The sequence below is a fragment of the Oreochromis aureus genome, linkage group 17 (assembly GCF_013358895.1).
Source record: "Oreochromis aureus strain Israel breed Guangdong linkage group 17, ZZ_aureus, whole genome shotgun sequence".
Lineage (NCBI taxonomy): Eukaryota > Metazoa > Chordata > Actinopteri > Cichliformes > Cichlidae > Oreochromis > Oreochromis aureus.
In genome coordinates this window covers 6,507,600-6,534,734 of record NC_052958.1, presented here as the reverse complement: position 1 = coordinate 6,534,734, position 27,135 = coordinate 6,507,600, and the positions used below count along the sequence as shown (strand labels likewise).

General features: G+C 41.0%; 1 protein-coding gene across 7 annotated transcripts; it reads left to right on the top strand.

The window, feature by feature from the left end:
• Positions 1-131: 131 nt before the first annotated feature.
• LOC116328710 (ubiquitin carboxyl-terminal hydrolase 15) lies at positions 132-27,135 on the top strand. 7 transcript variants are annotated; one of them, XM_031750561.2, is made up of 22 exons: positions 132-241; positions 934-1,061; positions 1,366-1,496; positions 3,606-3,732; positions 4,576-4,721; positions 6,272-6,333; positions 6,853-6,942; positions 11,305-11,452; positions 11,579-11,752; positions 13,038-13,196; positions 13,344-13,568; positions 13,685-13,768; positions 14,653-14,747; positions 14,957-15,145; positions 15,263-15,381; positions 15,514-15,795; positions 16,063-16,133; positions 17,401-17,516; positions 17,609-17,758; positions 18,626-18,729; positions 19,319-19,407; positions 24,527-27,135. In XM_031750561.2, exons 1-22 carry the CDS (start codon positions 153-155, stop codon positions 24,869-24,871), a joined length of 3,123 nt encoding a protein of 1,040 aa, XP_031606421.1. In that variant the 5' UTR covers positions 132-152; the 3' UTR covers positions 24,872-27,135. The 7 variants fall into 7 exon arrangements, 5 of the variants coding, with proteins under 5 accessions (XP_031606421.1, XP_031606422.1, XP_039457005.1 ...); XR_005608853.1 differs by lacking the exons at positions 19,319-19,407; positions 24,527-27,135 and adding an exon at positions 18,048-18,124 and having other exon boundaries at positions 18,626-18,690; XM_031750562.2 differs by lacking the exon at positions 6,853-6,942.

Genomic DNA, 27,135 nt, shown 5'->3' with positions numbered 1-27,135 from the left:
GAGCACTTTTGAAACATTTTCTAGAATAATTTTGCCACTGGGTGTCACGCTTCCCCTGTGATGATTGGCTGCAGCAGCGGCGTCGCTCTCTACGTGCCTCTATGACGCGCCGCTTTTTTTCCCACCATGCACCGGGGAATGTCTAAGGAAAGATGGCGGAAGGAGGAGCGGCTGATCTGGATACCCAAAGAGGAGAGGTCGCGACACTGTTGAAAACACAACTAAGAAAGGGAGACACTTGGTAAGAATTGACTGTGATCTTTTCAAGGGCACTGCGTGGCTCTGGGCTGGGTCTGCTGAGGCTGTCAACCCCACGGAGGATGTGAAATCCAGACGGCCGGGCCGTGTTGACAGTGAGCTCCGAGCTAGCTAACGGCTGCCTGTCAGCTTCATGTGTCAGCTTGGCAGGCTAGCGCTGGTTGAGCTCACGCTAAGACTCAAAACAGTTAAACTAAATTTAAATGTTGTATTTTGGTGTTTATATCCTTCACTTCCATAAAACGGTGTCACATATTTTCTGTGGATGTGTAAGGCTACATGCCGTTTGAGTGATACAGATAGTTATCAGGCTATCAGCTAATTGGCTAGCTTGCCGATGATCCAAGCGGTTTGCCTGTCAGTGGGTTCATCCGCCGACTTCAGCAGGGCGGAGTCGGAAAAAAACACCTGTCAAAATCACAGAGCCAGCTGGCTAGGCTTGTAGCAATTTGAACTCAACACGGCGGCTAAAAGCTACTGTTACAACTGTCAGTCTGTGTAATGTATGCCTCCCAAAACCAGATTTGTTTCGGGTACTCACTGCAAGGTAGCCCCAAGGTAACCTGGTTTATAGCCCAATACTTTAATGCAACCCACCACCCCTTTTATTTAACTCTTGACTTTCACATCTTGCTTTTAGTAGAGATGTTGTAATCTTGATTGCTTTCTCTGCAGGTACCTAGTGGACAGTCACTGGTTCAAACAGTGGAAGAAATATGTGGGATTTGACAGCTGGGACAAATACCAGATGGGAGACCAGAATGTCTACCCAGGACCGGTTGATAACTCTGGTCTTCTCAAAGGTAAGTCCAGTAATAGTCCATCTCTTTAGATCTCTATTTTATCCCTTCTAAAAGTATATGATAAATGTATGGGAAAGCAGTTTTTGGTAGGTTAGCTTCATGGACAAGTGACATACACGCACACAAAAAACATTGTCTACTAACCAGAGAGTAGCCTTTCTTTAGAGTGGGGTCATAGAAAGCTCTCCAGCTCACCTTGTTCTTTGTGTGTTATCGATAGTGTAAGTGTTGACCCACAGAATGTGCACAAGAGAATGTGCTTTCTCTTGTTTAACTGCATGTGAATGACCATCCCTCCCTCTAGATGGGGATGTGCTCGCCATCAAGGAACACCTCATTGATGAGCTGGACTACATTCTGGTCCCAACAGAAGGCTGGAATAAGCTCGTCAGCTGGTATGGACTCACAGAGGGTCAGGAGCCAATCGCTCGCAAGGTAAGGGTTCAGTTATTAGCATAAGATTATGAATGGATTTTTTTACATGTTGTTCTGCTGCCAGTTCAGATGGTTTTCTCAGATACAGAATCAGTAGATTTAATGTGCAGTGTGACTTGTGTTGGGGTAAAAGGGAGAACATTGTGCTAATAAGGCTGTTTGAGAAAATGAGACACGCAGCACTTTTGGAAAAGGAAACTTGAACTTGGGTCACTGTTGCTGAACAGTGATAGTGAAAGGCTCTATGATGACAGATATTTAACAAAAAGAACTGCAAAGAATAGTTAACCATTACATTCATTTTTGATATAATTTGGTTGGTCAGGTAGATTTACACAGATTTACTCTGTGTACACTACACAGAATCTCAGAAATAATAGTGAAAGACTGGGTGTTTACTTATCACAAAGAAATTAAAAAAAAAAAAAAAGCTGCCTTTCATTCATTTCTTTTATGAATGAAAGGCAGTATGTGTGCTTATCTATTTCCATATTAGCATAAGAGTATGTGAGGTTTGCTGGAGTAAAAAAAATGAAGAATGCCTATATGTTTGTGATTACAGTTGAATACTGTGTGATGGCACTTTTGCTATCAAAGCAACTCTTCAAATCTCGCTAGTCATGGCATCATGGCTGCTGGAAGCACTTCCTCTTCCCTCTCCATATCTATCAGTCTGTCTCTCGTCTCCCCCCCTACATTGACCCTCCTCTTTTGCCATGTATGTCATGCGGCGTATCGGGTAGCTGCAAGGTTTCTATTTTCAGGCAACGTTCTGGATGACTGAAAAGCTACATGGAGCGATCTGCGAGACACAACATGAAGGAGGTTTTCTTCTTCTTTTTACCCTATTGTTTCTATATTGTCAACTTGAGGGTGGGGGGTATGCTGGGGGGAACTGTAGGATTGTAGTCATTGGTGTGACACTGTGGCTCCTTCCGCTTTCCACTTGTGGTTTGATTGCCAACAATGGTGGAGAGCTCCTGCGTCCTTGTTTTCCAAGCGGAGGAATGCCAGCTGAGGTCACACTGAGAGAAGCAGCGCGAAAGCTTTTCAAAGGAGTGTGAGGAGAGGCAAACCAGTATAGGAGAAGCGGCGTGGGTGGCCTAAATGGTTTTGGCTCGGCTTTGATTTGAGAAACTGTGTCAGAGCTTGGTGGTGAGTTGGACGTTGACTGAGCTCACAGACAGATGGGTGGTGCGCTGAGGTGTACTAGCCCACCAAGAGCCTTGAGTAGGGGAGGGTTGTGGTGCTGAGAGAATCTAAGCTGTGTGTGAAGGACTTTTGCCGTTTAGTAGCGTCAGTGTCTGTGTGTTGGAGGGGCTCAGGGGTGAAATAAATAGGCTGGGACCCCTCAGCTGTTTCCACGAGGTGCTGCTAATTTAGGCACTTCACTCTGACTGTGAAGTATCAGGACTCCAGATGACTAGAGACCAGCGCAGCAGAGCTTAGTGTGCTTTGTTATCCATTTTGTTAAACTTTTTCTAGCACGTTAAACTTAGGAGTTTGCTTTCAGTCTTGCAGGAATTTGATGAAAAGGAGATAAGAGTTGCATCATGATTATTTTTGCCAGGTTGGTGTCACAGTTTCTTTTTGGGTGCCTAAACTTCTGTCAAAGCTAAGCTCAGCCATGATAACAATTGGACAAACATCTTACAGTCAAAGGCTTCTGCTGGAACAACTCAGCCAAACTTGCGTCTATGTTGGAATCTTAAACATTTAGTTTTTCATGTTTTACTTCTGTCTGTTCAGCCTGACTTGTTACTGTTGTCTGTCGTGTAATGTAGTGCTACATTCCTGTTTGCTGATTAGTGGACGGTCAGATTGTGAGATTTTTACACAGTTAAATTGATGTTCCAGGGTATTTTTCCTTGCAAGGCCGTTGTAAGTGCAAATGTTAGACTTCTCTAAGGCAATCATTTCTGAGTTATCTACACAGTTCTTTTACATTGATTGATCTTTTTGTGTGGGACAGCCGAAAATCATACAGTATGCACCCATCTTAAGGGTTACTCATGAGTTAGGCCCGTGTCCCTCATTCATTGCGTAATAATTTAACATTAGATAATCATGGTTTAAAGCAGTAAATCGATTATCACCCTCTTTTTGCAGGTGGTTGAACAGGGTATGTTTGTGAAGCACTGCAAGGTAGAGGTGTACCTGACCGAGCTGAAGCTCTGTGAAGACAGCAATATGGACAATGTGATCACCAAACGCTTCAGTAAAGCTGACACAATAGGTAGGCACTGCCTAAGCAGTAGTAAGCACTGGTTTCAGCAGAATTCCAAGGTTATAGGATCTCAGTTCACATTTCACACTAATTATATATAAATACATTTACTGTTTGTGGTATTTGTGTTTAAATTAATAGTTTTTCCAACTACTGTTGCCACATGATGATTTATTTCCCCTTTTTGCTGCAGGGAAAACAAAGAAATCTTGTACATAAAACTAAGTGTTTTTTTTGTTTTGTTGTTGTTTGTTTTTTGTAAGTATTATGCAGTTGTGACACAACAGATACACACTAGTAAATGCCATATTGTTTGCCAGTGTATGGATACTAGCTATTGTATCCTTGCATTGAAACATGAAGTAAAAACTGTTGTTTTGTTTCTGTTGTTGTTTATAATTCAGCAGGCTGTGCCCCCCAGCCAGAGCTAAAGAAAATAAATTGGAAATAAAATAAATTTTACGTGTTTTCAAAATGATTTACTCAAGCGTGATTGACATTTTTGTTTATCGAGTTAGATAACAGTAAAGTGCGAAGATTAAAAATACAGACTTGTGTTTATGTGCATGGTCACCCCACAAATTCTCATTCTGAGCCAGGAAAACATTCTTGGAAGTACAAATGATATACAACATGGGTCTAAATATACCATTGGGATTTCAGATATTAGAATCACCTCCTGCGTGCATTCAAACACATGAACTTTACACTCTGCTCATGTTGTTTTTGAGTAATTGTGTTTAAGTAAATATTTACTTTATTCTGTGAGTGTAATGCCTTCTTTTTTTTTTTCTTTTTTTTTTTTTTAAACAGCACAGTGTTAACTGCATCTTTTTGCTAATATGTTTGTAGATATGATTGAGAAGGAAATGAGGAAGCTGTTCAGCATCCCTGATGAGAAGGAGACCAGGCTATGGAACAGGTACATGAGCAACACCTTTGAGCCTCTCAACAAACCCGACAGCACCATCCAAGATGCCGGCCTCTACCAAGGACAGGTTTGAACTTTTCCACTCTTCTCTCAAATTCTCACTATGTGAGAAGAATTTTAAACTCTGGAGGGTTCATTTTCTCAAGAGAGGCAAGATATTTCAGAAAATTGTCAGATGTGTAAGAATATGGCTTGCTCTATAGACCGTCATTCCTGAGCTCAGTAAAAGATGTTCTAGTTTCAGTTAGAAATGGGTTTCCCTCGTATTGTTTGGCAGATGTACTTTTTCAGGTCATATCAGAAAACTTGTCTTTTCTTGATCTACTTGGAATCTGTATCCAAGAGGTTATTTTTGTTGATCAATCAAAATCTCTGTAGGCGGTGGTTCTTTTTCTTTTTGTCTCTGCTCCTCCTATCTAAAATTAAAATAAACAGCTATTGCAGATACTGGAAAACCCCAAGATTGTGTTGTTTAGCCTTTTTCTAGCTGTTGCAAGAAAAAGGCCTGTAAGTCAGATCACTTGAACTGCTGAAATTAAGATTTGACTTTAAAGACTTTATAGTAAAGCTACTTTAAGGCCGGCTCATGAGCCACTCAGAATTTTTGCGCATAGAACCTGACATCAAACTGACTGCGGACTTTACATATTCATTAATTTAAACATGTGGCTGCAGTGACTCAGCAGGCTGCACATCACAGGGTTGTCCCACTTACCTGCTGCTGCTTCAATCACATTAACCTAGTAACGGTATTCAATGTTTCCCACTGATAGGCATGACTTGGAGAGGCTGGACGGGTATAATAAGAGTATGTTTGAAGACTTAAGTATTTCAGTTTTTATATAAGAATGATGTTATCTGCAATCATGTCACCAGTTATTTTGAAAACTCGGTCTACCAAGTCCATTCCTTCAAGTCTTTTCTACCATGTCCCTTCGGTGTGGTGGACCATTCTGCCCACTCTGAAGAATCTAGTGTGCTGGGTGGCCAGATGCCCTCCAGTCCCCTTGTACTGGATTGAATCTGGCAACAGCAGTCACTGTTCTGCTGTTTTGGAATTAAAACCTGCAGCAAGTGGAGAACTGCTTTATTTGTTGCTACAGTAAACTCATCAACGCTGCAGAACAAAACAAGGACCTCCGTTGACAACTTGGGTCCATGACGCCAGAGTTGGAGTCCGTCTGTGGGACGAACCTGGTGACATTTCTCTACATATTTAGAGACACCTTGTCTACAATATCTTTTACTTTTTCTAAAGTGCGGGTGTGCCTTCTTCTGCATAGTCATGAGCATACACACCAGTACTCCACCCTGCTGCCACAAATGGATTCTAAAGCTGGCACATATAAAATATAATAGCTACGTTCAGCAGATGCTTTGTCACAAGGATTCACCACAGGGGTAGCTCCACGTATTCCATTAGGAAGAATTTTACTCCGAATGACGCTAAAGGGATTTGTGTGAGATCAAATCGGGGATCTTTGACTTGTTGGGAAGATAAATTTGGATAAAGCAAGCCAATAACACTTGGACACAGAGTAGAATTTCAAACGTTTGGTGTGTCTAAAGTAGTGGAAGCAGATGGATCCCTCTTTTTTTTCTTGCCTTCTCCCGCAGGTTCTGGTAATAGAGCAGAAGAACGAGGATGGCACATGGCCCCGAGGCTCCACGGCACCCAAGTGAGTGAATGACACACTGCCTGGCTTACATTTCTTTGGCTTTAATGAGTTGTACCACAGTAATGGAATCAGATTCCTACTTTGTACTCAAACACTACTGTCACTTTACTAAAAGATACACGTAAGCAAAGTATTATTGAATGGCAGATGACTTGTATGTAGTCAGTTTGAAGAAAAACAGTAATGTGATGAGACACCGCGTCAGATTTCCTGCTGTGGGGATCTCCCCCATCGATTTTGCCATTATCTTCCACTCTGGAAAACCTGCAGAATTAAAAGTGTATTGGTTTTAAAGTTTCCCTGCTACATCACTGCAGCGCTGCATCATCGTCAGAGATTTCCTCCCCTTGTGACTTTGCCTGAGTTTCCTTCTTTTTTTGCTCGACCTTTTGTTGCTGACATATCACTCCGTTTATTTTGTTTCATCGCTGTTTAATTTTAATTTGATCGGCACTCAGCTTTCTGAAACGGCTCCTTATTTTCCACTCTAATTCATGATCTATTCTTTATCTTTTGAAGGTCATCTGGTGCTTCCAATCTCTCTGCTTTGCCAAAGATCTCGCCTTCATCTCTCACAAACAATCATAACAGCAGCTTCAACAGCAGGAAGTAAGGCATAGTTGTGGGTTGAATAGCAGAGGGGTGGGTTTGGATGGGAACAGCCAGAGATGGAGCCTGATGTGCAGCCTGGAGTTCAGGACAGAACTTCACGCTGAAGTCGCCAGAATGCTGGAATGAATTGGCTTAAAAATTTGTTGCTTTTAACTTAAGTATGTAAACTTTTTCTTGACTCTTTTATCAGTTTTGTTTAGACTCGTTCTATAATTCCATTACTGAAGCTGTTTGTAGCTTCTCACTATGAAATTCATCTAACTCTGTTTTGTACAGGTCTATCTCTGGTTGTGATTTGGGTGTTCTAAATCTCCTGATGATGCATTTTCAGCTGTAAGAGCTGATAGAAGGGAGGGGGGAAGGGCGCTTGCGTTGGATTGATCTCTTAGAATTTCTTCAGTGACAGTAGACTCTCTTTCTAAAAACAAAAAAAAAGCCTCTGGGTGCCTTACTCAGCTTTTGATTATATTACTCAAATTTGCAAATCTAGTTTCCAATTGATGATAGCACTGGCTAGCTGTGGTTGCATGATTTGGGCTAATGTGGTGGATATTTCATCTAACAACATTACACAAGGTTTTATTTCTGTATGATATTTGATTTAACTCTAGACTACATTTAAATATGTTTTTCAGGAGATTTAAAAACTTGAACCTTGAACATTTGTTTAAATACAACAATATAGCATGCTGTCAGTCAGTTACTTTCAAGTTCATGTTCCTAGTAGATTAGCTGGTAATGTCAGAGGATATTTCTCCTGTTCGCACATAAGGTAAAAGACCATAAACTTTCCAGTAGGAATAACTGACTCTAGGGTTCAGTGATTGATAAGAGTCATAAATCTGTAATGCAGACTAGACTTCCTATTTTAAATGTCTTTCTAATACCTGCAGCCTCTTTGTGGCTGATAGTCCAGAGGGGAGTCTGCATGTGGCCTCTTATTAAAACTATGCCCATATCCACAAACTTCAGAGAGACTGGGACAGAATCTTTGCATTTGTTTGCTAAAACTGACATGACTGCTCATATCATCATTCTTCATTTCCTGAAGCATAGACCGCAGTTGCCAAAGACTGTCTGACTCATCAGGCAATTGAATTTGGGTGGAATCTGCTTTTTCATAACTTTGGATTTTCCTTTTTGCATTTAGTTAAAAAAAAATAAAATAAATAAAATAAGTCAGCTTGCAATGCCATTGTCGCTAACCTGGGAAATGGTGCCAGAAACACTACTATGTTAAGCTGATTATGCTACAGCTACAGGATACTACTGCCTGGTGGCTGTAGAATAATTACCTTAAGCCTTCAATCAGTGTTACATTGCAGTCACAACACCTCCCAAATCCCTGGACCCGCACTCCACCCTCCATATACCAGAAGCATTGTCTTGTCATGCTCATTCAAGCCAACCTGTAACTGAATGATTAGCAGTGCTAATGTCAGCCAAAGTCTGAGCAGTATCTTACATTTAGACTAGCCTTGTACCCTAAATTTAAATTCCAGTATATACTGCCCTCTTAAGGCTTTTTTTGTGTAATGCTCTGCCATCTGTGATGCCAGTTTAACCGAAAGCAGTTTCTGTGCTTTTGACACTATGGAAAATTATAGTCTCGTTTTCTTAGTGTCTTTGTGTCCCGGTGTAAAATGCAACTGGTTAATTACTCTGCAAAAAGAAATTCAGTTAGTGCCCAGTCATGCAGCTCTACTGCTAGCCTACGTGTTGAGAATATTGAACTCTTGCCTAAATATATTGTTTGTTGTGTATTGTTTGACCCAGAGGCTCTCTCAGCCATGTCCAAAAGATGCACGTACACTCTGTGGGTGGAGCTTTCTGCCTTTGCTGTCCAGTGGACACTGTTCACTGTTCCCTCCCTTCATGTAATGCATGTGATTTACTGCATGCTGGAGGTGTGTGTGTGCGTGCGTGCGTGTGTGTGCGTGCCTGCGCGTGGTAGATAATAGACATTGTGCATCACATTTCTCAGTACTGTTGAAATGCAGAAATGATAGTCACAGGCTTGGCCACCTTAAAAATCAATATTGACAAAGAGTGAAGGTGTTAAAATCAACGGAGCCTTTCTTTGAACTCGTAAAAGTTGCACAATAAAATACTTTCTCAGACATTTTTTCAGCTCATACGTCTGACTTGTACTTGAAGCATAGTTGCATATTTTTGCCACAGCCGATGCATCTTTTTCTGCACAGTCGATGGATTGTTGAATGCACAGGGTGGGTGACTTGGGGAAATTGGATCTTTACTCTCAGTAGCTCTCCTGTCCCTGATTCACTCTGGTAGCAGCACTGTCATTTTTGTTTTATATATATATATATATATATATATATATATGTGTGTATATGTATATATATATATATATATATATATATATATATATATATATATATATATATATATATATATACATACACACACACACACACACACACACACACACACACACACACACACACACACACACACACACACACACACACACACACACACACACACACACACACACATATATATGTATATATGTATTTTAATTAATTTTTCCCCTTTCATATGAAGTGTTCCCATATTACATAACCCTTGTCTTTTTGATTCTGTGGTTTTGGCCTGGTCGGTTTAGCCTCAGCAAGTGATGCTCTACAACTGCATTAAGTGTCACCGTCCTGCGAGGTAGTGTCCCCTGATTCTGGCAGCCAGTCTCTGCTCCTCTCACACACTCACTCTCTCCCTCTGTGTCTTTTGATCCCTTTACCTCTCCTTTCCTCCGAGCTCATTGCGATGCACATGTTCTGCCGTCTGAGTGACCTTCAGAATACATTTCATCTGTTCCCACTTCTCATCTTCTCATCGCCTGCCTATACACACATACTGCCCCTGATGATTAAAAAAAAACCACTCCTTTCTCTGGGTTGGAGTTTATTTATTTAGATCATCCCCTTTCAAACGTCTCATGGAGACAGCCATGACATATTAAAGAGGATGAAAGAAGGGTGTGTCAAAGTGTGATTTACTTAGTCCAGAGTGTCAGAGGTTGTTTTACCAGCAAAAGAAGGAAAAAAGAGCAGGAATTTGTGTGCTAGTGTGCTGAGTAAAGAGAGAACAGTGATATATGCATGCTAGTATGAGAAAATGGGATAAATTACGTGCTGGTTGATTGTGTTAATGTGTCTTTGTATGTATGTCTCGACTCCTCTATGTAAAAGTGAGTTGGTCCTGTGAATACTGCAGCCTCAGCTGGATGCAGTGGATCAGCTGCTCCCTCCATCCCCATCTCATTTCTCTTCTGTCATCCTCTCCCCCCTTGTACTGTCCGCCCCTCCCCCCCATTCTCTTTGCTTCTCCCGCCCTCCCTCTTTCTCTCTCTGTGCACCTCTACCTCCAGCAGCAGCAGTCTTGAGCATCCTTGCTGCTGTTGCTGCTGCTATAAATATCTGCTGGTAGCCGTAGAGCAGCAGAGAGCAGCAGGCAGGCCAGAGGGAGGAGCAGAGGACAGGACGGCATAGGACGGGGGGGAAACGAATTGAAGCAGAGAGGATAACAAGATGACAGGCGATCGAGCCCGAACAAGAAGACTGGGAGAAATGAGGAGAGGGGAGCTGCCCAGTTAACTCTAAGACAGACCAGAATGTGTGCTTTCGTGTGCATTGAATTGTACAGTTTTAAAGGTTGGCCTGTGCTGGACTTGGAATCAGATTCAGGCCTAAACTTCACCTGGACTCTATTCAAACTGCTTCTGGAGCTGGATTGGCTTGACCTGAGTTAAGACTAAGACTCAACAGTCAACACTGGAGCCAGACCGTCCTTTCTGATCTCAGATACCCAGACTTTTCATACAAGGGACCCAAGAAAACCCCATCGAAGCTGCTGGCTGTCTAGTTTTGTGCGGACATGCAGGCCATCAAGGGCTGGGGTGGGGCTGAGATGTCATGCTCCTGTGTTGCTGGTGGTGCCTGAGGCCTGAGGCGGTGGAGCTGGATGGCAGGAGGGTGGACCACCGAGTGTTGAACTGTGAGGCAACTGCCTCCACCGCCATCGCAGCAGTTTCCCTTGACCAGTGGGAGCCAGAAACGGCCAACGCTGCTTTATCGAGCTCCCAGAGGTCTGCTGATTGCTGCAGCTGGGCAGGCCTATCTTAAGGCTCTTAATGATTTTCTAGGAAGCTGTAAAGAGAGGGGGGAAAATAGTGAAGCTGTATGCCTTCTTTGTAAAGTTTTGTTGTTTGTTAAAAACTTTAATTTGATTTAGTATAGATGTTGTCTGTTAGTATTAGATTTCTGTGTTCATCAGTGTTCATGACTTTCCCCAAACGACCCTGTTTAATCTCTCAATGTCTGTATGTTGATTGTATAGTGTGAAGAATTCGAGCTATAGTCTACCATCCTACCACCCTTACAGTAACAGTTATGACTACTCGGACCAGAGCAGGCAGAGCGAGCGCTCAGGCTTGTGTGGACTCTCAAACCTGGGCAACACCTGTTTCATGAACTCTGCTGTGCAGGTAATCTTTTCACGGAGCTCTTTAGAGTCTGGAACTATGCTAATAGCACGCCAGTGTTTACTCAAAATTCTACAGAGAAAACTGTTGATTTGAAAGATATTTTTCTCTCCTGTTTTTACGTTTTAGTGTTTAAGCAATACCCCTCCGCTGACAGAGTACTTCCTCAAAGACAAGTACACAGATGAGCTGAATGAGGACAATCCACTGGGCATGAAGGGGGAGATTGCCAGAGCCTACGCAGAGCTTATTAAACAGCTGTGGTCAGGCAAATACAGCTACGTCACCCCGAGGCCTTTCAAGGTAATTCCTTGGAAAAAAATATATTAAATGTGAGAACGAACCTTCATGTTTGAATCTTCACATATGTTAAAAAACGATTTTTGATCGATGTTGGACAGATGAAGGCTTGCATCAATCTGTGGGAGCTAATAATCTCATGATGGCACTCTTCAATGAAATACATAAACAGACATGGACATTGTATGGCCGCCGGCCACATCCAGTCCATTGGTAGGCCCTGTGAGGTCGATGGGACATTAAAACATAGTTATAAACCATGCACTTTCTCTCTTTTAGCCATCAAATATTCCCCATAAGAGAATAGCTTATTTTGTGTGTTTGTTGTTGTTTTTTGTTTTTGTAGTTTGTAGGAAATGAAAACTTGTCACTTACACTTTAATTTGAGTGTTTTATTAAGGTGAGTGTGTTTATCCTGATATTTTGATAGTGCAAGTAAGCAAATGTGAATGTCCATCAATGTCTATGAGAGATTTGAGTTTGCTAGCCTGGAAGCTGTCAACTAACAATTAAAAGAATTGATCCAGAGTGAAGAATTTTAAACAACACGTTCATTTATTTACTGCAATTTGGATTGAGAAATTCAAGAATTTGAGTAATGCAGAGTGGGAACAAACATTTGAAGGACTGAGTTGATGTACCCTCTGAGAAAAAGAAGTATTTGAGAATGTGCCCGTCTCCAGGTGAACTGTGAACTAGATAAGAGCTGTCTGTGACACAACCGAGTTATTGTGTTTGTGAATCGAAGTTTGACGAAGTTTAACGAATCCAGGTACAGATCCTCAGTTAATGACTGTCACATTAAGACCTCATATACCCTAACTCTGACTTTAATGCTGTTGTTCAGGCCCAAAACAGACTAGATTTTTCTCACTCAGATGAAGTCCTTAATCTACAAGCAAAATAGGAACAGCACTTTGTATGAAGTTAAAGATTTTTGAAATTGTTTCTGGGAATGTTGATTTAATAGTGATAAAATGTTTTTAACTATGCCTTTTTCATATTTTCATTAGCTAATTGCAACAGTTAGTCTTAATCTTACTGCTGAGCATATAAAGGTTGAAACCATTTCAGTTTAAGACCTATGGGCTACAGAATAGAGAACATGGACATCTTAAATTATTTTGTAAGAAACCGGTTATCCAGTGTGATGTATTATGATGAGACCGACTTGATTTTGCTCCTGTACCCATGTCATTTTATCTGTCTCCCCCCCCCCCCCCCCCCAAAAAGTATGCTTTTTAAAAAAAAAAATTAATTATTTATTCCCCCCCCCCAAATCATCCAGACCCAGGTGGGCCGCTTTGCTCCCCAGTTCTCGGGCTACCAGCAGCAGGACTCTCATGAGCTTCTGGCTTTCCTTTTGGATGGCCTACACGAGGACTTGAACCGGATCAGAAAGAAGCCCTACATTCAGCTCAAGGATGCTAATGGTCGGCCTGATAAGGTGAGACCAGCGGCTGATGAATCGATTGATAAAAGTTAAAAAAACAAAACAAAAAAAAAAACCAGAGAGAGCAAGAGAAGCAAGATTTATTTAGCTACATTTTATTAAATTTTGTATATATGTGTTTTTATTTATTTATTTTACCAGGTTGTGGCAGAGGAGGCGTGGGAGAACCACATTAAGAGAAATGACTCCATTATTGTGGACATCTTCCACGGTCTTTTCAAGTCGACTCTGGTGTGTCCTGTGTGCTCGAAGGTCTCTGTGACCTTTGATCCTTTCTGCTACTTGACCCTGCCACTGCCCATGAAGAAGGAACGGACACTAGAAGTTTATTTAGTCAGACTGGACCCTCTGGCCAAACCCACACAGGTAACAAGCTGAGCACAGAGGTGAAAAAAAAAAACCATCTACTACTGTAAGCAGTATCGTGCCATTTCATGTATGAACAGCAGGCAGTAATCATGTTTTTGTTTTTTTCCCCTCAGTACAAACTAACTGTGCCAAAAGTGGGCTACATTTCTGACCTGTGTACCTCCCTGTCCAACCTGTCAGGCGTGCCTGCTGAAAAGGTAGAATATTTAACATCGGCCTGTGCAGGAATCCTGCCTCTGTTATCATGTTTTAATGCTGACATCTACTTTTTAATAGCCGTTGTCCTCTGAGCTACAGAAGCTAGTGAGGGGAAATGTTGCATATTTTTCAGATAAAGGGAGAGATGAGGAGCAGGGACACAAAGGATAACTAGAGACCAAGGGAACTGGAATTCAATATGTATGAACCTGCTATTATGCTGTTACACTACATGTTGCACAGACTGAATAGCAAAGCTGCCACACTGATCAGTGTGGTCATTTATTTTCTTGTAGGTCTGTTTTACATTTTTCTTTTTTTCCCTACATGACTTCTCTGTTTGTGGTTGGTCAAGGTCACAAAGTGAGATGACACACAAGGGAAATGTTTTCCTTTTAATGAGTCAAAAATCACATTGTATTTCCTCCATATAGGCTTAATTAAGCCTGGACTTCCAGATCCTGGTTGCGTTTACAGCAGTGTATCCTACTGTCACTCAAAGCCTGCGCCATCCTGAAGTACTAGCTAAAACAAACCCCAGAAACGGGGCTTTGGAACTATCCCTAGTTCCTGCAGTGGAGATACAAAAGAAAGAAGGTGGATTTTTTTTTTTTTTTTTTTTTTTTTTTTTTTTTTTTTTAATTTTGTAGAGGTTGAGAGGACTGTGAAAGAATTTAAACTATGAAAAAGATCATTTCAAACACAGGCTGGTTAATTAAGTTCAAAAAAGTTTTTTCTCATGAATTGAAGTTGTATTGCCCGTTATCTCAAGCTCGTCTTACCAATCTACTAAATGGCTTTTTAAGATGTGTTGGCAGATTAATTTAATTGCTGGCCATAATTAGGATTCTCAGCACTGACTCTCCCATCTCTTATCCTTCAGATGATTGTAACTGACATCTATAACCACCGTTTCCACCGGATCTTCGCCACCAACGAAAACCTCAGCAGTATTATGGAGAGAGATGATATTTATGTGTGAGTGTCAGATATGAGCAGCTGACAGACAACACGTCTGCAGATTATGTAGATATAACAAACTGCAGGCATGTGCCATTTTCAAAAACGTAGTTTTTTTTTTGTTTTTGTTTTTTTAACTAGGATGCTGAGTTTCACTTTTCATTGGTTTGTCGACATTTTGCTTAACCAGCGTGACTCTAAAGGATTCACCACATGTCTCTCTGCAGCTTTGAGGTGGCGGTGAACAGAGTGGAGGACACAGACCACGTAGTGATCCCAGTGCACTTGAGAGAAAAGTACAAGCAGTCAGGATATAACCACACGAGCACGCCGCTGTTTGGACAACCCTTCCTCATCGCCGTCCCCAGAACCCTCAGTGAAGACAAGCTCTACAACATGCTGCTCCAGCGCCTCTGGTAAGTCAGCAAAAATCTACAGGCTCTTTTTGCAGATAATCAACGCTGTGTCATTTAAAAATAGAAAATAAAAACAAAAATCTGTGCTTGGAATAAAAAGTGTTTTTGTGTTTGCAGTCGGTTTGTGCGATCTTCTGTAGAGGAAGAAGAGGATGACTGTGAAGAGACACAGCCGTCTAAACAACACACTGTTAATGGTAATGCCACTAATGGACTGTTGGAGGAGGGGTCACCGAGTAAGTGCACCAACACAGTTTTCTTGTAAAGTTCTGACCTTTTGAAATGCCTTTAAAAAAAAAAAAAAGAGAGAGGAAAAAAAAGTGTGCTGCTTAGTGTTTGCTGTTAAAAGCTCTACTGCCGTCTTTCAGGTGAGATGGAGACCGATGAGCAGGACGACGAGTCCAGCCAGGATCAGGAGCTGCCCTCTGAAAACGACAACAGCCAGTCAGAGGACTCTGTCGGCGGGGACAATGAGCTTGAGAACGGCGTGGTCGGCCCACAGAATTCCACCAAAGGCCAGCAAACGTCCGGGCACAACAGAAAGAGACTTTTTACATTCCAGTTCAATAACATGGGGAAAACTGACTTCTCACTCATCAAGGAGGACACCAGGCAGATCCGCTTTGACGAGGGACACCTCCGACTTAGTGGTAGGAAGCGGGCTGAAACGGGAATTCACTATCCAAGGATTATAACTGTTTTGTACTCAACTTTACTGTTTTTGTTTTAGCATCATTGAAAAGGCAAATAGAATAGTGATTTTGTTTTTTTGTTGTTGTTGTTTTTCCTTGATCATGTAATCACAGCATTAATCAATAAATGAAATCATTTTAACTGTGTGACAAAATAATGACCCATATTATAAATAGCCAGGCAACAAATTACAGCATATTTACATCCTGTCCATCTTTTTACAGACCGCTCTTATCTCTCCTTGGACTGGGAACCAGAAATCAAGAAGAAGTATTTTGACGAGACTGTTGTTGAGGTAAAACTAATGTCGGGAGCTGCGACATTGTCTGTTTTCACGGTGTAACTGTTGTAGTGCAGCTCTATCACATTTTTAGCAGGACGCTGAGCAGTGTGGAACATAATCATGTAGTGATAACTGCACAGAGAAGAGCCGCAGGAAACCTAGGTGACTATTCCAAATGTCTTCTAATCAAGAGCCCACAGGTTTGAAACTCTAGTTCTACTCACTAGATGATGCAGTGAATAAGCTCATCCAAGTGTTAAAGTAATCTGTAAATATTGCCTCCACACATTTTAATCTGAGGGAAAGGATGAGTAGGGATGGCTACGATAACTTTGTGTTAAACAGTGCCAGGGCTAAATGTATTTAACAGTAATTATGTAATGGTATGGACAAGCTCCAGTGCCATCATTTCTGCTCTTGTTATTGGAGAAATTGAAATGGCCTATTTTTTTTACTTGTTACTCCAAAATCAATCTGGAAACCCATTGGCTAGTGTTTTGGGGCTCCCAGTGTAACTGGTGAACACCTGGTCCAAACCATTCTCTTCTGTTCACTAGTTAATGTTTTTAAATGCAGGTTTTATTTACTTTTTATTTGCTTTTCAGGTTACATTTGGGTACATTCTCCTATCTAAAGAACTTGGACTACAAACTGAAACCAAACTGTTTTCACTGCCAGAAAGAGTCTTATTGTCTATATGGAGTTAGCCTATACTACTAGTAATGATAGTAGAAAGGACACTTCACCAGTCTGTGATGGCACTTTCAGGGTTCAAACATAACTAATGTGTCTTAAATTTGTACAGTTTGCACAGCTTTTGACTGCCTAGCTTGCAGTTCATCTCTAGTTGTTCCACATATGTGTTGCATCCAAGAGTCTACAGATTTACAAGTTGTTGTTTTTTATGTTGTTGTAATTGTACTATGTAACTGTAATGTGTTTTAGGATTATGATGATTAGGATTATTAGATAATGGTCTGAAACAGTGTTTATAGCTGTTTAATTTATATATACCACATGTACATTAATTATTTCTTTTTCGTTTTTCTCTAAAAACCTATTAAAATATTAATTAATATTATAGTTGAAGTACCTTAAGCAGTACTGTTGAGAATAATAGTTGAGGTCTTGACAACACTTATCTCTAACTGTACTTTTAAATGGCTTCTTTCAAAGTTAAATGTTCTCTTTTGCCACAGATTTTAATTCATGTCATTTCAGACAACTAATTCAAAAGTGTTTTACTCTAACAACTATACACTTGTGTTTCTGGGAGCAGGACTTTGACAAGCACGAGAGCATGGAGTACAAACCTCAAAAAAAGGCTTTCTTCAAGCTGAAGGACTGCATCGAACTGTTCACCACAAAGGAAAAACTGGGGGCAGAGGACCCTTGGTGAGAAACAGTGAAAACACAATTCAAAACACGAGTTGTTGAAGTATGGCTGGTTACAGCACCTAAAAGGTGATGTATGTATCTTCTCACAGGTACTGTCCCAACTGTAAGCAGCACCAGCAGGCCACAAAGAAGCTGGACCTGTGGTCTCTGCCACCAGTGCTGGTGGTCCATCTTAAACGCTTCTCCTACAGTCGCTACATGAGGGATAAACTGGACTCGCTTGTTGACTTCCCGCTCAGGTAGGCACACGTACACACATTCACAGGGCACTGCCTTTTTAGCAGTTTATCCACTGTATATCCTCCTCATTCTTTTCAAAATCCACAGTGTGTGTATGTGCACACTCACAAATATACCCCTGATGAGGTAATGACAAGCTGCTTTGTTGTTGTGTGATAGATGATTGGGGTTGCTGCATAATTTTGTATTTTTATTTTTTATTTTCTTAATGCAATGTTTTGTAGTCAACTCAAAGTACTTTTTTGAGGGAGTAAAAAACCCAACAACAAATGATTGTTTCCCAAAAAGGTAGGACAAACGTGGCACGTGCTCAAGGACATCAGTGTTGACACAAGCTGTGTGTATTTCTGCTGTAAGGCAAACAGGTGAATTGTGAGTCTGTCTTTTGACGCTTCAGCTTTACGTTATATTAAAGTGCATATTTTAAATGTTTAATTTGTTGCTTTTCTGAATAAATATTGTTACACTTTGATTTGTGTGAGTATTATATTGTGATTGCTATAATACACAAGATGTGAAATATTAGTATCTGAAAATATAAACAAGTCATATTTTTATAATCTTTCAGAAAAACCTTCAAATTATTATCATTATTTTGTGTTTAGATGCTTTTTTTTTTTTTTTTTTTTTTTTGCATAATTAAATCAATCAGATTTTAATGTTAGACAAAGATAACAGAGTAAGGGTTACCTACATGAGTTTGGTCTGAAACATGTAGGTGTGATAAATATGGGGAAAAAAGGTAAGAAGAAATGAAGGGTCTGATCCTGTTTTACTACACTGTACATGCTACATGTTTCTACCTTCATCACAAACACACCTCACTGAACGTGTGCAATGACGGCTTGTTTCGTGTTTGTTCCCAGAGATCTGGACATGTCTGAATTCCTGATCAACCCCAATGCCGGACCCTGTCGCTATGACCTCATTGCTGTGTCCAACCACTATGGTGGGATGGGAGGAGGCCACTGTAAGACTCAAACTCACGCAACCATGTAGCTGTTGTTTGTTTTGTTTTTTTTTTAAATTAGGATTTATAATGTTCCTGATTTAGTTTTAACCCCATCAAAGGTCACTGGTAGAAAGAGGAACGTTCTTGTGCCCCCTGAGTAACCAGACAGTTTAAATCTGGCTTGTTGTGAATCTGTAAACTGTAGAATCTCTTATATTAGCTACTAATGCTGTTAGAAGTCGCAAATTGCTTTATAACATAAGGGCCAAGCAGTGGGAGTATATAAAATGACACACAGAAAGGGAAAAATGGTGAAACGTGGCTCTAACTAATGGAAATTTTCATGACTAAAGGATTTCCAACAGAAAAATAAATGTAATCAGAGCGGTAACTTCTTGTGTATCTGGGCTCTCTTTGCTAAAATCGATACGTCTCCCACAGTTTTTGGCATTGCCACGTTTCTACTCTTCTAATCAAAGCTTCGATTTGGTGCATAAACTCTTACAAATTTCCTTTTGAATGACTAGTTGATTAATCAGTGAGTAATTTCTGCTCTAATTGCTGTGTTTTCCTGTCTTTTGATCTTGTTTTTGTTTCGTCTTTTCAGATACTGGTTACGCTAAAAACAAAGACGATGGAAAGTGGTACAACTTTGATGACAGCAGCGTGTCTCCTGCCAGCGAAGATCAAATAGTGGTGAGTGTCCTCATTTGTAAAAGCCACAGGCAGCAAGTCCTACTGCATTTTTATTAAAGGCAGACTTGCTGGGCAAAAGAAAGTGAATTATGTCATCAGAGTAATGCACGTACGTGCACTGTAATGATTCAACTAATGAGGATGAGTTATGTAGTTGCCAAACAGTCTGAGTTCTCCAAGGCATCCAACTGTGTCGAGACCCCAAAAGGTTGATTCTGTTCATCTGGACGTAGCGTTTTCCATGGGAGAAACCACTGAAAATGCTACGTCCAGATGAACAGAATCAACATTTTGGGATTTACTTACCTGGATGATTGAGCATGCATCATGACAACTGTGCTGAGATTCCCCAAAAAGAAAGTGTGGGTGTGTGGTACAGAGAGCTCTCTGTTCTGTGGTGGGGAGGATGATTGAAGCCAGGCAGGTAAACCATCACGGAGATGTTTCCATTGAGAGCGTTTATCAAGGCTTTCACACCTTGGAGGCAAACTGAACTTTAGATGTTCTGGAAGAGATTTAGCAAGCCACCTCAGAGGAGACCAGCTCTTTCTGTAAACCATTTTTGAAAATGGGTAATGGCTTCATACATTTTAACAAAGGATTTCATTATAGTAGGACCTCATTTTGCTTTTAAATTCATGTTTAATGGGCAACTGTTGGAGATGTTATGTTCCAGGAAATAACATCTCAAGTAGTGATGATGTTGCAAGCATGAATACTGTATGTATCCTAATCTGAGTTTATGGGATTTAAAGAGATGAGAAATAGTTTTGATTTTTGTACAGATTAACAGTGTATTAGTTCAATGGTGCGACTAAAAAAAATATTTGGTCGCACCAGTGCGACCAACTGTTCGGGTAACAAAAAAAAAAAAAGAAGAGAAAAATCTCTGCAACTCTCCGTGTGGTCAACAATCATTATGCCCCTATCGTGGACTGAACCAATCAGAGATAGTCAGGGGCGTGACCTCTCTGATTGGCCGTGGTCCAGTTGAAAGTGCAGTTGGAAGAGGGAGGTGAGTAGCTTGAATAAAGCGATATCGATTCATTAAATCCTGAATTGACTTTTAAATATAACTGTGTTTTGCCAGAAACGCCAGATTCTCAGATTAAAGCTCACATAACTATTTCAACAACCACCAAACAGCAAATGAGAGCAGGTACACGAATTCCACACAAAGAATCCGTGTACCTGCTGGCTCGGTGAATTTTGGTTGGAGAGAGACAAAACCTGCAGCTCAGAATCTAGCGCAAAAAAGACGTAAACACAGAGCGGACCCGACGCATCAGAATCAGCTTTCTCTTTCTCGGCTTTCTCACCCGATGGCACGTAGACGGACACGCTGTCGGAGCTCACCGTTTCTGATGCGTCGGGTCCGCGCTGTGTTTACGTCTTTTTTGCGCTAGATTCTGAGCTGCAGGTTTTGTCTCTCTCCAACCAAAATTCACCGAGCCAGCAGCAAAAGAAGGAGCAAACTGCGCTTCACATTTGATCAATGTCGTCATGAATTCCCTCTGACTTTTGCTGTTTTGCTTCCACCATGATAAAAATCACACTTCATGCACAGCTCCCTCTCTCTCTCTCTCTCTCTCTCTGTACTTCAAGAACAGTTTCCCGTCTCAAATCTCTGTTTTCGGCATTATTTATTCGCTTATTACCCACCAGTCTACCGTTGTTTACAGCGCTGTCGGCCGCTGTCTTTTTCTTTTCTTTTTCTTTTTTTTCACTTAAATGACCTCGGACAAGAAAGCCTAATTTCTGCTGTTCAGTACTGAAGAAATTTAAACTTTTTAAAATTATGCAAAATTGCAGAATATTTGTAAGGTTATCTGCTATAAAAAGCCAGACCAGGAAAATCTCCTTCATGTTTTTCTGTGTTTTATTCTCAGTTACTTTGACACAAAGGCATCTGCTGTGATGTTCACAATTCTGATGAAGTCTCACATGTATCAGTACTGATAAATGATCAGAATTATAATATTTCTGACTGTCTGAGGCTAAATTGAATCGAATCATAAGCCCCGTGTCTTATTTAGTATTTTAAGCTCTGTTCTTAACCCTCCCCAATCCAACTGTACAGAAGCTTCTGCTGAAACTTGTGAAGCTTTTTTAAATTTTTTGTGGAGAAGATTTTATCTATTAGAGCACATATTTTACCCCCTTCTTATGACCCTTCTGTTACTTTTACGCCTTTAGCAATTTTTAGCCATTTTGGACCTGTGTCTCTATCTAAACTGGGTAAAATTGTCACCCAAATCAAGTCTGGCTCTCCCAGTGATGTCCTTCCCCTCGCTTTTTAAAGAAGTTTGGGGCACTATTGGACCTTATATTCAAAGGCTTATAAACAGCAGCCTGACTTTAGGCCATGTACCTGCAATTTTAAGCAGGCAGTGGTCCAGCCTCTGCTGAAACGCCCTGGCTTGGATGCCTCTTTGCTCAGTAATTTTAGACCTATTTCAAAGCTTCCTTTTGTCTCTAAAATCTTAGAAAAGAAGTGTGCTCACAGCTGCAGACTTTTTACAGAGTCAAAACATTTTTGAGATATTTCAATCTGGTTTTAAAGCACTTCACAGCACAGAGACTGCACTTTTGAGAGTCTTTAATGATATCTTACTAACTGCTGACTCTGGGAAGTCTGTCTTACTTGTGCTTTTGGATCTTACAGCAGCTTTTGACACAGTAGATCACAATATTTTGATTTACCGTCTAGAACATCATGTTGGAATTAGAGGCACTGCCTTGGAGTGGTTTAGGTCATACCTCTCTGATAGAAGTTTTTCCGTTTCACTTGGTGAATTTCATTCATCTTCTGCCCTTCTCCCATGTGGTGTACCTCAAGGATCCATCCTTGGGCCCCTTCTTTTAGTATTTATTTACTTCCCTTGGCCATATTATTAAAAACATAAAGTTTCATTTCATTTTTATGCAGATGATTGTCAAATTTATCTACCGCTGAAACACAATGACCTTAACCCCTTCAGGCCTATTTTAGAATGTCTTAAGGATATCAGAGCATGGCTGGCTCTGAATTTTTAAACTTCAATGAAAAGAAGACTGAAGTCATTATATTTGGGCGAATGGACCTGGTGTCCCTCCATCTGACTTGGGTCCTCTTGCATCGTGTGTCAAATCAATTGTCACCAACCTCGGAGTAAAATTTGACACAGCTCTTAAAATGGACAAACAGGTAAATACAGTGGTGAGAAAAAGCTTTTTTTCAGTTGAGGCAGCTCTCTAAAGTAAAACCTTTTATTTCTTTTTGTGACTTGGAGAGAGTTCTGCACGCATTTGTGACTACTCGACTTGATTATTGTAATGGACTTTATATTGGTATTGATCAGGCCTCACTATCACGCTTGCAGATGGTCCAGAATGCCGCTGCTCGCCTGTTGACAGGGACACGTAAATGTGAGCACATTACCCCTGTTCTTGCCTCCTTACACTGGTTGCCTGTCCATTTTAGAATTCATTTTAAAATTTTACTGCTTGCTTTTAAAGTCTTAAATGGCCTGGCTCCTTCTTACCTGTCAGACCTTCTACACCGATACACTCCACAAAGGTCTCTCAGATCATCTGACCAGTCACTCCTTGCTGTCCCCATGTCGAGACTGAAACACCGAGGGGACCGAGCTTTCGCTGTTGTGGCCCCCAAACTTTGGAACAAACTGCCCCTCCATATTAGGTCAGCCCCAACACTTGAAAGGTTTAAATCATTTTTAAAAACACATTTTTTTTTCAAAGGCTTTTTAGGAGTATTATCAGAGTCAGTTTGTAGTCAGTTTTAGTCAGCTGTTGGTCATTCTTAATCTTTTACTTTCTTAATCTTATTTATTGTATATCTTATTGTTTATTTTACTCATGTTTTGGAAAGCACTTTGGTCAACTTTGTTGTTTTTAAAAGTGCTATATAAATAAAGTTGGATTGGATTGGATTGGAATCAGGACTTTGAGAACTGGAATCGAATGGATTATAGAAATCAGTGATGATACCCAGCCCTAGTGAGCAGCCTAGGCCCGACAGAAGTGGATGTAGCTGTGGGTAATAAGAAAAGATGAAAAGAACTATTGATAACTTTTGTGTTATGTTAAGGCCTGATCCATCTGAAATTCATAGCCAGCTCTAACACGGTGCCATCAATCTTTGAATGCTGAAAAAACAGCAGTGTATCCAGAAAACACATTATATGCAGCGATAAATGCACTGCCCAAGTGTCCCCTCTCCCCACTGCCTTTCAGCAGCATGCAACACCAAACAGGACGTAAGAGGAGGCCGGGATGATGATTAAGTTTAACATTTTCTACAATATTGACAAAGCACTTAAAGCACAAGATTGTTAGTTAATAATTTAGAAATGAATATTGTCTGTATGGACTGCAATTCCCCCCCCCCCAAAAAGTGCACATGTAAAACTGCGGTGTTAAGCGATGCGGTTGAAAAATTTGAGTGCGCCTAACTTTTGTGCCAAAAAGTTAGTCTAGAGCCCTGATGGGTGTTCACACAGACACAGCTACATGCGACAGCCACAGAATAAAATTTCTTCTCAGGCAATCTGTTAGTGCTGCTAAGTGCATGTGCATGCCACGTTGTTGGCCATATTATTAAATTAAAAATATTGAACACGTAAAACACAGCCACACTGATAAAAATGTGGCACATCAGATGGTTAAATGTATTCAAAGCACACACCTAATAATACAAACTATATCCCTTAATATAATGTAAAATGGTGAGTTCCTTTAAGGAAAAAAAATCCAGACCCTGTACAGTTGTGATAATGCAGAGACAAAAGCAGTTTTGTCTGTAAGGACTGTGACCTGCTGTTCAAGTAAGCCTCAAGTGGTCATTAAAGGGAACTGCATTTATTTGCACTAAGCATTATCTTCATTTTTCAGACCTGGATGCTTCCATTTAAAAGATATTTGGTGGTCTAGTGAATATTTATACAGCCAGCTTCTCCATTTCATAAAAATCTTTAATGACTGCGTTTCTTGTTGTTTCTCAAAGGAAAACAAAAAGGAAAAGTTGGTAAAAGTCAGTTTTCTAAGGTGAGCCTGACTCCATCATGTCAGTGTAGCTGAGTGATGTCCTTTCCTGTTTTGTTTCCATCTCTCTCTGTAGTCCAAAGCAGCCTATGTGCTGTTCTACCAGCGCCAGGACACTGTGAAAGGCACCGGCTACTTTGCTCTCGACCGAGAGGAGGAGGAGGAGGAAGATGAAGAGGAGGAAGAGGAAGGGGAGGATGAGGAGAATGAGGTCGAAGTAGAGAGGAGGGAGAGAAAAACCACCTCGTCTGCTCAGGGAGCCTTGTCTGCTGCCGCCACCGTTCAAAGCGACGAAGAGGACCCGAATGAGAACCGGTGCAGGAAGAACGACGACGAGCAGGAAGAAGAGCAGGAAGACGAGGAGGAAGAGGAGGCGGCGGAACAGGCGCCCAATCGAGACGTCGCCATGAAAACCAACTGAGGAAAACGAGGACATGAATATATATATATAGAGAGAGAGAGAGAATGGGATCTTTCCATCCAAAGCCATACGGACACAAGGCGTGACAGCGGGCGCCACTGGTCCCACCCAGCGGCTCGGACTTAGCTGCTCGACAGGAAGAACCGCTGCGGGACATCAGCTGTTGGGTCAGGGGGCTACAGGGGTACGCAACTCTAAGAAATCAGGGCCCTCCTCTGTGGTTGGATCACTGTGTGTGTGTGTGCGTGCGTGCGTGCGTCTACGTGTGTGACCACGTTCGTTTGTTTAGAATTTGCTCACTTGCTCTCTGAGAAGAGTCACTAAACAGCCGGGATCTTTTTTTTTTTTTTTTTTTCACAGCTTTGAATCTCAGTTTTATTTTTTTTTTTAAAGTACATATCTTTGAGAGGAATGCATTTTTGGCATATCATTTTAGCATCATCGTTTAGATTTTGTAAATATTTTAAACACTGAATTGTACCGAGTTTTCATGATGCGCTGAAACATTTTTGAACTTGCACAATCACCAACCATCCGCCCCCCTTTTCTTTTTTTTAAATTTTAAATGTATCAATGCCAGACATACTGCAACTTTGTCTCAGAGGGTTTTCTCACATACAGAGCTTAGGAAGCTGCCTTTAGTAAGCCAGCGCTGAGACGCCACTACACTAAGACATAATGTAGAGAACTGACAGGCGTTGCTGTGTGGGGTTTTTTGTTTTGTTTTTGTTTTTAAAATAGCCATGCAGCCGAGCTAGCTTTGTCATGCTGCTGCGATCTTAGATTTTTACACATGATTAGCATACGGGCATGAGCCTTGGCGAACTTAAGATCCTGCTTGTGCTCTCTCTATAGTCCTCTCTGTTTATAAGTCTTCAGTAAAGCAGGACTGAGATGTTGCGTGGCTAACTTTGCAAAGAAACCACACTGTATCTCTCCATATTTTAATTATTAGGAAATGCTCTTTTAGAAGTTTATATCCGGAAGTCAAACCTATATGTAGTGAAGTGGTGTTTAAGGAGTTAGCAGAGATTCTTTACTCCTCTTCACCTGCTCCTGAAGTTGTACTTCATTAGATGGTATTTAAAGCTTTATTGTGGCTACGTTCTTAAGATTTTAGGCACTTTGAGATTAGGAACATCGGTGATTTCATTGTCTCTTGTTTGAATCGCCTCGGCCTTAACTCTTAATCTCAGACCAGTCGCCTTTTCTTTGCACACGGCCGTCACACCATCTCTCAATGTTACGCGAGCACTCGTCTATGAATGTCCATGTTACTTGCTTGATATCTCCCAGCCACGTCACACCAGTTTCTTTTAACCCACAAGAGGGCCAGAATGTATGCTGAATGAACCAGACCACATGTATGTGACTGATGCCTTTTAAGTCATCCTTTCTTTCTTTCACTTCTCCCCATGGCCCTTTCGAGTTTGAAAGGTGATGGAAATGGGTGTTCTTTGCATTTTATATTACCTGTATGAATTTCATGGGTATTAGCTGAATGCGTCCCTTCTTTGTGGTCCTGAGCTTTGAGGAGGAGAGAAGGGAGACAAAACTTAGAAAAACAAAAAACAAAAAACATTTTGGGGTGAGTGTGCCTAAAAGGCCTTTCAGCTTCTCGGGATCATGATACAGTGAAAATATTTTGTGGCAGATCGTTGGCAGGATATTCCTCCATCGACGTAACTCGCGGTAAAACTCTATTCTCCATGGTGGAGTGCGATGTTTTCTTTTCTACCTGCTCTTTCCATTGTAAACAGCATTAGCGGATCTGTTGTTGCCTCAGAATATTAGATGTGTAACATGCCTTTAAGAGCATCTCTCTGCTTTGACTTCAGGTGGCTTTACCGCCTCAGTGCTGCCTTGCTTTTTGGGCAACTCACCCCATCCTGAGTGAGATGTGATTGCTACTATAGGCTTATACAATACTGTACATAAGAGTTCACTCTGTGAGTGCACATTTGATAAAATTTATTTATTTATATGTAAGCATTTAATAATAAACAATATATTTAAAACCTTGGCAAGGCGTGAAATGTCGGGGGTAACGTGGCTTGAGTCCACACATACACACTAGTTTGCAGAGTCTTGCCTGTGCTCTCGTCAGGGAGGGAATATTTTTTAACAAAGGATGATTCTGTTTTGGGACTTTTTTTGTAAAGATAATCCAGACATCCTTGCATGATGATGTATGGGGTGGGGGGTGGGGAGTTACCAGGTTTGGCTGCACTTGAGTTCACTTGGGTTTACATTTGAAATGTGCA

Excerpts from the sequence above, each read along its gene's own strand:
- LOC116328710 (XM_031750561.2), top strand. The coding sequence starts at position 153 with ATGGCGGAAGGAGGAGCGGCTGATCTGGATACCCAAAGAGGAGAGGTC. Across the intron at positions 242-933 it reads CTAAGAAAGGGAGACACTTG|GTACCTAGTGGACAGTCACT; the intron begins GTAAGAATTGAC and ends CTTTCTCTGCAG. Across the intron at positions 6,943-11,304 it reads AGCAGCTTCAACAGCAGGAA|TGTGAAGAATTCGAGCTATA; the intron begins GTAAGGCATAGT and ends TTGATTGTATAG.